Here is a 12,224-nt window from a genome sequence, read left to right on the forward strand (position 1 = left end):
TAAAAACTAACACTTAGGGCCATAATGGACAAAAATGTCCATGTCAAAAAATCTGTCATAGAAATGTTATATATTAATATTTTTTCTACTTTCACTGACTGTTGTTTTTTATCAGCATCTCTTCTATTCATAATTACCAAACATTCATTCATTTTCAGAATTGTAATGCTTTAAAAGCTGGTTTCTTTACATAATGCTCACTGTCAGTGGGCAACACCAGCTCCAGAGCTTCATCTGCTGAGTAACGTCTCTTCATCTTGCAAGCAATGAAATGACCAAGCCCTTAAGCACCAAATATGTATAGGTTTTGCTTTGCAAACACCTGTTTGGCTGTGTGAACACTCAAACTTTGTACAAAATCTACCAGACTAAACAATCAGCATTTTCTTGTGGTGAAAACAAAAACAATGTGTTTAGGGGCTTCTGAACTTCTACATCAAATTCAAGCTCACCTATTATCTCTGTACAAAAACAACAATAAATGAAAAAGTGCAATCAAGGATTAAGATGTGTGTTTGGGTGAAAAAGCAAAATCCTCAAAGCTCATTAACCTTCTTTGACCTTATTCATAGTTTTCACATGGCCCTATGACTCATATACATGGAGTGGGATTTTTGATTGCCAGTACAATATAATTTCTTTCAAATTAATTACACAGATTAAATTTTCAGTAAACACATGCAAACCACACTAAGACATCCTTACCAACACACCCACACAATTATAGCTGCTTTATTTTTCCAATTGACTCTATAATAGACTATAATATGCAGAAGCAGAAAACACGAAAAAGCGAGTATTTCTTTTATATGGCAAATTTGAAAAAAATGGCACAATCTAGTAAAAAATGGTAAAAATTTAAAATTTGAAGCCTTGCTGATAGAATGAAAGCCTATTAGAAAATATTGCATCATTTTATAGTCAAATGGCCCTGGGTTAAAAAATTGCAGTTTTAATGGGTTTCAATGTGGACATTTTTGTCCTTAAGGTCCTGAGTGTATTTTTTGTACGGAGGGTAATTTTTTTTTTTTTTTTTTTTAAGAAAATGAGGGTGAAATATTAAAATTTCAAACACCTGAGCCAAAAAACACAGGCACACTTATAACAAAAAACAAAACTGAAATGGACAAAAATGTCCATGAGGTTGCACAAGGGTTAAATAAAAGGGAATCCACATGGCAGCCATGCAAAAGAAAACATTTCATTGATAGCATCCATTGCAAACCTGCCAAACGTGTTTGCGTTCATTCAAATGAAATGCTAAGGCAGTTTGAAAGTGAAAGACATCAGCTGACCAATTCTGTCATTTATTTACCTACAGTAGTAAAATGGTACTTTTGGAATCATTGTGTAAGAAGCATTCGCATGAAACCCAGTTATACAGCCTCTGAACACTGTATATTTCCTTACAAAATAAACTAAGATCATCTATAAGTCATTCAGACTGAAGAAGCTAAGCAGCCAGTGTGCTCAAATCTCAGACAGCAGCCAAATCTAGCAAATACACGTTAAGGAAGACAAGAGAGAGAGAGAATTAGATTACGGAACGGAAGGGTGTGAGAGGCGGAGTTTGTGTTCAAAAAAGTAGGTTGTCTGCTTCTGCTCAGTTTGTGGCTTTTAAAATACAGAATAAGTAGCAGATTATGAGTAGCTGTTTGCTCTAATGATTGTGGATCTATGGTGCATTTGAACATGAACGTTTGAAAGTAATTTCATCTGACGGTTCGACAAGTCAACAAGGTCAGAGTAAGAAAGTGATGTTTAACAAACACTGGAAGGACCTTCATCACTTGAGGGCTGATGGCGAGTATCAGGGGCTCGGCAGATGTGCTCATTAACCGGAAGAATGTTAGAAATTTGCAAGGTAAGCGGCAACACGGTTGTAAATTATTTGTGGTCATATAGAAACTCAGACCTAGCAGCCACTTGCTTGCAAAGGGAAGTTACAGCTCTTCTGCCGTGAATAGATCTTGATGTTACTGTGAAATTGCGGCTAGTAGTTCGAGAGAGAGAGAGCGGCGGTAAAGGAAAGAAGAAAAAAGTATAGTTCCTTTTTGCCTTTCTCAGAAATGAACATAGAAACCATATATGTTCTTAGAGATCTGCTAAGAGTGAGATGAATTTAATTTATTCTAGATATTTATCAACTATAAGTTGATTCATCACTTGTCTTTTACTCTTTCAGATGTCTGTGAGCAGTATCCGAAGGAAGAACCCAAATTTGACTGGCTTGCCAAGTACCGTAAGATGTCAAAAGGGGCTCGATCGCTAAGAAAGTCAATTGGAGCAACAACTGCCAAGATGAGTCAAATGAAGAAATCAGGTAAGCATTGCATTTTCACAGTATTGTAGTTTTATATATAATTAAATGCAGTCTTAGTGAGCATAAAGAGTATTAGACAGGTCTGAGTTAACCTTTGTAATTGCACGTGTTCGTAACATGACGTATTGTCACTCATATCTCAAGAAGATAGTGTTCAATGAGAGCTTGTTTAGATGCTTTTGTCTCAAACTAGTTATTTTAAATCAGGGAAGAGTTGCATTCTTTAAGTGTGACACATTATTACAAATAAATAAGCTGGTTTTACAGACTAAGCGCATGAAGTAGGTTCATCGTGGATAGGGATGGGAATTGATAAGATTTTTACGATTCCAATTCCATTTTCGATTCTGCTTAACGATTCGATTCTTTATCGATTCCCTTATCGATTCTCATCTGGAAGAAAAGGGACAACAAATTGTTGATTAGCATAGTTAAACTGTCTCTGTTTGGGGCTTTGTACTTAGGGCTGAGAATCTTTGTCATCTCCCTAGAAAATATATAATGGGAATGAATGAGTCCTGCAGCTTTATTAGCCGAGGACATGCTAACGTTGTTGCTGCTGCTGCCGCTGCTGGGTTGAGAACTGGCCCAGGGTGTCTACAGGTTTGACCAAGTTAAATTTAAGACATTTTAAGACTTTTTAATACCATTTTCAAACAAAATTTAAGACCAAATTGAAAGTCCCGCAAAAGTCTAGCACAAAACTATGAAGATATTTTAAATTATTATTTTATTTAACTGATTATTCTTGGGAATATTCAACAGAAAACACTATTCCAGAAGAAGAAATTATTTTCTATTCCATGACAAAGTCAAGGCTCTCACACACTTTGATGCCAATGTAACAGTGTAACAAACACGGATTTTGAGTCATGGATCGGATCATTTTTCGGATCAGAAAAAAAAAAAAAGTTTGTTTTTTCCTAATTACTGAATGCTTACTTTAGGTAGGCTACTTCTCATCCACAGCAAAAACTACTATCTGAACTAAAGTTCAGTAACAAAACAAGAACAATTACACAAATGACAAGTGTAAATGAATACAACATAAAGTTAGTAATAAAATCAATAACACTAGTATTCAGGAGGGGAAATTTAATAATTAATTGTAAAATAACTAGTGTTTCTCACTGCAGGTATTTATAGGACGCTGTCTCTTTAAGGCCAAATGCACGCATCTCTTTCTCAGCTGTTTCGGTTCACTGAAGACATAAACGACTGTTAAACAGAATACCAAAACGGGTATTAAGACATGACTTGGTATGTACGTTTCCGTTCAAATAGCATTCAAAGAGGAATCAATCTGTGTGAATCGCGCCGCGCGCCTCTCTCTCCTCTCTCTCTCTGCGCGTGCTCGCGTCAGGTGTGTGCGGCAACGTAAAAACATGTGCTAATTATAAACTTTTACTCTATGATGGTTAAACTTAACAGTTAATCTGCAAATCAAATGCGTGTAGTTGGGCGGAAACCCGCTAAATCTGGCAACACTGAGGCGTTGTCAAGCAAGCGCGTGTCTAGTAACAGAACAGATTTAGAACGTGCGCAGGAGATTCTCCTCAAAACGATAAACTTTTCCTTTTCAAAGTGTAAAAAATTTAAGACCCTTGGATTTAGATTTAAGACAAATTAAGACATTTAAAGGCCTTATTTTAGGACAACGGAATTTAAGACTTTTTAAGGATCCGCGGCCACCCTGTGGCCTGTTTCACACATACTCTGTATGCGTTGCGTATTTTTTTCCGCACCCATGTTAACGGATCAGAGCGTTCACACTGCACGCGGTTGCTGTCCGTCAGTGCGTTCCAGATGCGGCGCGTTTGCAGCAGTGAAGCGATCGTTTAGGCACAGAGTCTATTTTTGCTGTGTTGCATTGCGTTACATGCGCTGAATTAAAGTGACAGCGCATTGTTCGCTGTAAAAATGAACATGAATTGACACGGAAATGTACCGTAAATGCATATATTTGCAGTCTTCTGTTTCACAGTCAACACGTGGCTTTTTGGCTAGGTTTAGAATAGTGCAGTTTTAAATAAACAAGGCAACATAATACATGCACTTGTCCAGGTAGAAAAGTTCTTTAAAATATGGTTTTTAATAAAGATTTAATGCGAAAGAAAGGCACAGGGAGCCGACTGTTTCTGTCTGTGGTAAGTTTTAATTAAAATAAATATAGCCTATAGCCTATAGATATAGCCTACCTATGCTGTGTTTAAATGTGTTGCAACTTGCTTGAGCAACTTAATATACAAATCTAGATGTCAAGTGCATTGAATAATAGCCTACATTGTTTATAATACGTTGATTTTAAACGTGAATATGTCTAGTATTGTTGTATTAGTGTACTGTGATTAAAAAAAGAGTATCCCAATGCTGAAAAAGCACGTTTGGATTTGAAATTAAAATAACTGATAAATGGTGTTGTGGTAAACAGCCGCTGATCAGGAACGGTCTGCAAACGCGTCCTGTGTGAAAGCAAAACGAGTCCGTGCTGCTTCTGCACCGCATACGTAACGCATACGGAGTATGTGTGAAACAGGCGTAAGATCGAAAACGCAACATTCTTTTATTGTTATTGCATGCTGTGTGCAAATGTTTTAGCATGTTAGTGGTATTTCCTCCCTTTGAGGAAATATCTACGCTGCGAGTATTGCAAGTTGCCCTATTTTCGTCTTTTTTGGTGAAATACTACCAGACTTTTGAGCGTTTGTTCCGCTTAGGCGCCAGTGCTTATTGACTGAGCGTAAGCTACGCAATGCGCGTGATGACGTCATTCGTGCCCACTGGAATCGTTAAGGGAATCGTTTGCAAATTTTGCAAACGATTCGATGGAATTGAAACACTGGGAACCGGTTCTCAACAAGAACCGGTTTTCGATTCCCATCCCTAATCGTGGACCTGTGAGATGTCTCTGCTCTGTGTTAATTGGTGATTAAAATGGTATATTTGCTTTAACTGATTACTGTAAGGTGGTCTCTATAATCATCCAAACACTAAAACCATACAGAAACAAACGTGGCCGTTGCTCTTTCAATTTGCATGAACTTTTTTTAGTAAACAAACCAGTACATCCACATGCCAGCACTGCGTCGTCAGCTCTGTTTTTATAATGTCAGTGAAACCACAAGCTTGTTAGATCATTAGTAATCATCTCCTGTAGAAATGTGAGAGAAATCATAATTTTATTAACCATTAAAAGTGTTAGTTTAGTATTACTAACATGCTGTTATAGTAATCATATTTTGAATGACCTTTTATTTTTATATTTTCAGTTTTGCTTTAATTTTAAAGGTTTAGTCACTTTTGTGAGTTTAGGTTTGTGCCAAGGCAGCATTTTTAACAAAGTTTTCATTCAAAGTTTTTTTTTTTAGTATTATTTTAATTAACAAAAATATTTTTGATAGTTCTAGAAATAGTTTTAGATATACTGCCTTCAAGCACACTTTCAACATTTTACACTTTACATAAAGTCGTCAGAATTAATATTTGCGTTATAATTGTGTTACAGGCTTCAAGGAAGCTAGAATTGAATATTCAGTTGGACTTGGATTTCGCTGTTTTTTATGATAAACACGCTTTTTATATTATTAAAAGATGTCTGGAATATAAAAACACTATCAGCTAGTTGAGTCTGATTTTAAATCGTTTGCTTTGTGTTCGACCACTTGAGTCTGCAAACGAACATTTAAGCGTTATGTAGAATCCTACTATAGCGAAGGCTGTGGTCATTAATAATAATTAGAAATGTGACGTTAAACCAGCGGTCTGTTTGATTGGCTGCAAAGCTGACGTTCGTAAATGAGCGTTTGTGAAGCCTCGTGATTGGACGCTAGAGGAAGGTTACGAGGCGACGTCAGTATGACGGTATTAATATTCATGAGGCAAACCTTCAGCATAGTAGGGCTCTGTGCCAAAAGCTATTTAGAGTCAAATGAACTCGAGTCGGTCCGTGTGTAACTACAGGCAGCATGCGAAAGCAGGGAGATGTCTAATACGACTGAATTAGATGGTAAGAAAAGTACTCTCGGTTAGATATAAATGTAAATAAAGTAAATCGATAACCTTAGATATATCAATATGTATAATTACGAGTGTCTTTTCTGTTATTTCGGTTTGAGAGGACAGTTTTGAATAGAGATGAAATAACTCGGTTAGTCAAGTGTATATATTGAAGTGTGTTTTGTCGTGATTGTCTATGGCTGCGTCTCAAAATCTAGTGAGCTGCCTACCTAGACAGCACTTCTGGGCGTTCTAAAATCCGACTCCTCTAGAGCGCCAAAATGCTTAAATGTTCTAAACTCTTTATGTTCAGAAATGCTGCCTTGATAGTCTTTGATATAGAAACATAAACGAATGTGTTTTGAGCATGTGCACTGTATGGATGTCCACTTGATAATCTGACTAGTGTTCATTTCTATGCATTTGCTTCTATCATTATGGTTTTCTTCTTATTTGCTTATTTATCACTAACACTGTTAAGTGTTATAGGGTAGTTGTCCATAGTGTACTGCTTTGTGACATGTCATTCCACATCAAAAAAATTATTTTATATTTTAAATGTATTATTATTATATATTGTGTTGTATTAACGACATGTCTAATTCTGGAGTATGTGCACTTTTATTCAATATTTATTTGTCATACCTCAGGTCTGTTGTAGAACTAACCAAACAAAAAATATTGAAAATTCATTTTAAAAAACAAAACATAATCTTAAATAAATAGTATGCACACACATAAGCCTGGAATTCAAAATCTGCTTATTATTTCAGATTCTGCATTGTTTATAGGTCACAAATAAGCAATTAAGCAATTTGTGACTTTTCTTGTTCCCATTTAAGCTCAAGATGCTTTTTGTAAATTGCTGAATCAATTTAGAACTTGTTCTCAGATTATGAAATGTATTATGATCTATTTCATTTAATAAAAATATATGTATTCAGTTATAGAAATGCTACTGCATATGCATTTTAACCTAAAATCTTGATGTTAAAAAGTGTAATAAATTTTTTTCTTTTTTTGTTTGGACTGATGTCTTTTTTAAGTCCATTCCAAGGTCACAAAGTGGACTTTTTGACTTTTTAAATGAATGCACATCCAAGCGTCTAGTCTGAATGAATCACAAAATGAACAGGTGTGTCTGTTTAGGGATGAAACAAAAATAGCAACAAATGTAGTCTTCTGTATTTTGACATTCATCAGAGTGTAATGGATGATCGATTGCCATTTCAACGGAAGGTTATGACGTTTTGATTAAACATTATGAGGTCAAAATGCACAATTGTTCACAATAGCATCCATAAGATGCATTTTAATCAAACGTTCATCTTTCTGGCAGTGGCTTTTCTTCATTACTGTTGAAACATGTTGCTCAGCTCCAACATAATGCATTGTGCTGCCCACAGGCCAGTATTACCCAGTCAAAGCTGGATAAAACAATTTGTTATTCAGATCTCTGCCAACCAGACTTTATTGTGTTGGTGCAGAAACCATTGTTGCCAAACCTTTCCTTTGAAATTTCCTGCCTTGTATGAAATACTTTTGAGGAAGCTTATGTTTGTTTTGGTCCCTCCCACATTCCTCTTTTCTACACCCTCATTATATCATCAGCCGATGAAGTACGCTGGAGCCCTTTACTACTGATTCATGCTGTCACAGTGGAACTTTGACCTGATTTGCTCGGCTTGTTATCAGGGGAGATAATTTCCCACAAATTGCTGTAACAGTCTCCTTTGTATGCCTTTAATATGATGAGTTCTAGAAAAGAAATGTAGGACTCAGTTCCTGAAAACTCCTCTGAATTTATGAGATGTCTGACTTGCATTTAAGTGCTGTTTATGTAATGCTGTCGACTAATCTGAGTTAAGCTTGGCCTGTGAAATCTGTCTCCACCTTTGCAGAAAGAGCACACGCAGCCAACAACAGCGGACTGAAGAAAGAGGACGAACGGACCAGAGGAGACAGCCTGCATGAAAGGTACGTTTGCCAGTTTATCAAAGTGTTGCAGACACTGTTAGCTCAGATAATTTTTACATTGTTTTTTATAAAGGCACACTCACTATATGTGACCCTGGACCACAAAACCAGTCATAAGGTTAAATTTTACAAAACTGAGATATATAAATCATATGAAAGCTCAATAAATAAGCTTTCTATTGATATATGGTTTGTTAGGATAGGACAATATTTGGCCGAGATACAACTATTTGAAAATCTGAAATCTAAGGGTGCAAAAAATCTAAATACTGAGAAAAACACCTTTAAATTTGTCCAAATTAAGTTCTTAACAATGCATATTACTAATCAAAAATTACATTTTGGTAGGTTTACAGTAGGAATTTTACAAAAAAATCTTCATGGAACATGATCTTTACTTAATTTCCTAATGATTTTTGACATAAAAGAAAAATCAATAATTTTGACCCATACAATGTATTTTTGGCTATTGCTACAAATATACCCCAGCGACTTAAGACTGGTTTTGTGGTCCAGGGTCACATATATAGTTCTAACAATTGTATTTCTCCTGGCTGTTTCTGATTTAAACCAGGGCCTGTCAGCTGTCGGCCTGTGGGCCAGATTCAGTTTTATGAGACTGTCCTATTGATTTTGATGAATTTGATTTTGATTTTGATTAAATCGCCGCTGCTTCAGAAAAACCAAACTCAGCTATAAGTCTTATATATTTTCAGTAGGGCTGCACGATTAATCGTTTTTAAACCGAAATCGCGATTTGAAAGGGTGCGATTTTCAAATCGCAAGAGCTGCGATTATTTCGATTGATTATCAAATGTGGTAACAAGCATATAAGTCATTTTTGACGGGTCACTTCATGTGCATATTACGTCTTCATGCTTATATTACGTTTGATGCAGAGTTTAACCATTTTAACACTGCATGTAGAGACATGCACGGGACGGATTTTTCAGTCCCGCATCCGCAGAAATGTTTATCTCGTTCAGTTCCCGCCTCGACATTCATGTTTTGTCCCGCTCCTGCATGCATAAAAGTAACCTATATAGTTTTTTTTCAGTACATCAATTGAATTTACATGAAACAGTTTTGTAACATCTCGTAATTTCACAAAACCCCAGCATAAACGCTCCTGATAAAATATTTGTTATATAGGCTAAGCATCAACATTCACAAACCACTGTTATTCTTAACAGAAGAGCAAGCATGAGCTACTGTGTGTATCCATAGCAGAATGCAAGCAGACAAAGCTAAAGTTAACATCTCAGTTCATATGCGATCTCATAAAGCTCTAACACAATGAATATTATGCACAATGAATCTTTCACAATGTTTTAATTCGCGAGCACGCAATATTCAGCACTGTGCAAGAATGTTTTAGCAGTGAGTGGATTCTAACTTAAACACCTCTGATGATGACTGCCTATCCTTGTGCTTACTAATCATAGCTGTAAGTTGTATACTAGTTGTTCTTGCTGCTTTTGCGCAATAGATGAATAACAATATTTTGCTTTTTAGATATTTCTATTTTGCGGGGGTCCCGCGAATCATTTTATTTTCCCGCGTCCCGAACAGCCGCACTCGCCCATCAAGTTTTGTCCCGCGCCGCAGTCGGTTGCCTCGGGTCCCGCTATACTCCCATAGGAGTGCAGGTCTCTACTGCATGTACTGAGCAAATAACGTTAACGCCATTTGGAAAAGATAAGCGGGAGCAGCGGCTCAACTTCCCAACAAAGTGTCTCTTAATGTAGGTTATCATCAGTGTTTTACTGATGTAAAATTGTTTACAGTGTGTTTGGATTCCTAAAAGTTTAAGATTTTAATTATATTTTATTATAAAATAATATATATATATTATAAATATAAGGCAACAATGTTTAAGAGGTTTTAAATAAACAGTAGAACAGTGTAGCATACTTTGTGATTATGCTTGGTCTTTCTTTGGTGCTGTTAAAACAACCATATCAAACCTGTAGCTCTTTTATGAAATAGTAGTAAATCGCATTTTAAATCGCAAATCGCAATTTTGATCAGAAAAATCGCAATTAGATTTTTTCTCCAAATCGTGCAGCCCTAATTTTCAGTTATAATAAATATGTTTTTAATGAATCAGCACATTAAATTGTGTCTTATTTACGGCACTGTATTAATGACAGTACTTTGCAGACCAATTTTCAGTCATTAAAACGAGATAAGTCACAACACTGACAGGTCACCTTACATGTATGATGATGTGTCATATTCTGTAAAAGAGAAATCAGTAAAAAAAAAAAAAAAACTTAATCTATTTTAGCAGTATTTAATATTTTTTTTGCCCAGTGTAAAATGATCCCTTTGTTTTTTGGGGTTTTCAAAGTAAAGTTAATAAAATAAAAAAAAACTGAGTAAAGAGTGTGAAGTCATATTTTAACCAAAAATATAATTGCCTTACAACAATACTTTAAAGGAGAAGTCCGGTGTGATATTGACCTAACTAAAGTGTGTTGAATCATGATACCGAGTGTGAACTTACCTTTCATAGCTCATCTCGGCTTGTCTGAAATCTGGCATTAGTTAGCCGATGCTAACAACAGGTTGTCGTTGAGGGTGAATCGGGCATCGGACTAGCCATGTAAGTTGATAACCTGATAAGTTCCTTCCTGCTCGTCACTCGACTTATCGTGACTAAATTCAAGATGGCGGCGAACGGTACATTTCCTAAAGGAACTGTCTGTATAAATCTTCTTGTAAATAAACTACCAGTGCTTTTTCAAAGTTCTCAATGTCTCGTTTTAAATGTCAGGGCCCTTGGAAGTCTACCAATGAAGTGTGGAGCTACTTTGTGCCTCGTAAATGGTGTAAAACAGTGATTTATTTACATGGCTAGTCCGATGCACGATTCACCCTCAACGACAACCTGTTGTTAGCAACGGCTAACTAGCGCCAGATTTCGGAGTGCAGGGGACAAGCCGAGATGAGCTATGGAAGGTAAGTTCACACTCGGTATCATGATTCATTACACTTTAGGTCAATATCACACCAGACTTCTCCTTTAATATTGTGTTTATTTACGTCAATTTACATAAACTTTTTCATGTTAAAATTAGGGATGCACCGAAATGAAAATTCTTGGCCGAAGCTGAACAAAATAAAACACTGGGCCAAAGGTGTCTTTTCCCCCATGTATTTTGCCAATTTTTTTACCATTGCATAAATTAAATAACCTAAATGTGCTTTTTTCAGTTTTGTCTTGCTTTTCCAAAAAAAAAAATATAGTAATAGAAAACAACAATTTAATAACAAAGCACAATGTAACTTAAAATTAATAAGTTAGTAAAATATTATTCTTTGGCCATTTTTAAGACCTCCTTCTTAATTCAGGCATGTGTTTTTAATAGTTAACGTTAACGTGAGACTCGCGCGAAAAAAAAATATCGCCGTTAATCTATTCTCAAACTTGGGTTGGGAGCTGGGTCTTTACTACGCAAGATATGATGACTTTCACCTTGATATTTTAGCGCGGATGTATACCTAGCCGAATTGCACTGAAGGGGGCGAGAACGAGTCTTCAACCTGTGTGTAATATGCCTGTGAAATTACCACATCGTGCAAACATGAATGCAACTATGAAGCCGCCGGGTTTGCTTCAGGGCAGGTGCGTTGCTAGACCCTTATTACTGGGGCACGTGCGTGAGTTATAATTTACTTTGACAATCCTGAAATAAAGACATTAAACTATATGCAACAACTGAATTTTAACCGCAGTTTAACCGAAGACTATGCACGCAGATATCCATGCCCATGCACGTCTGTGTATATAACTGCAACGCGCACGTTGCGCAGCCTTTTCACAGAAGTACATGCAGTGTAGGAATAGTTGGTCACACAAGTGTGTATAGTTAATTGTGTTGTAAATGCAATTGTCAAGCAGTTTGTGATGCATTTTGGAAAC

At 36.2% G+C, this 12,224-nt stretch overlaps 1 protein-coding gene across 2 annotated transcripts in view; it reads left to right on the forward strand.

Annotated features, from left to right (window-relative positions):
- Window positions 1-1,628: 1,628 nt before the first annotated feature.
- The window catches only part of LOC141300710 (type II inositol 1,4,5-trisphosphate 5-phosphatase-like), a 31,829-nt gene continuing 21,233 nt past the window's right edge, over window positions 1,629-12,224 (forward strand). Inside the window, exons 1-3 of one of the 2 annotated variants that reach the window (XM_073831010.1) lie at window positions 1,629-1,864; window positions 2,186-2,323; window positions 8,221-8,296. In XM_073831010.1, coding sequence (XP_073687111.1) covers window positions 1,801-1,864; window positions 2,186-2,323; window positions 8,221-8,296 — 278 coding nt within the window. In that variant the 5' untranslated portion in view covers window positions 1,629-1,800. Of the gene's footprint in view, window positions 1,865-2,185; window positions 2,324-6,220; window positions 6,330-8,220; window positions 8,297-12,224 lie in introns of those variants that run through there. The other variant, XM_073831011.1, reaches the window with a different exon arrangement.

The sequence above is a fragment of the Garra rufa genome, chromosome 24 (assembly GCF_049309525.1).
Source record: "Garra rufa chromosome 24, GarRuf1.0, whole genome shotgun sequence".
NCBI lineage: Eukaryota > Metazoa > Chordata > Actinopteri > Cypriniformes > Cyprinidae > Garra > Garra rufa.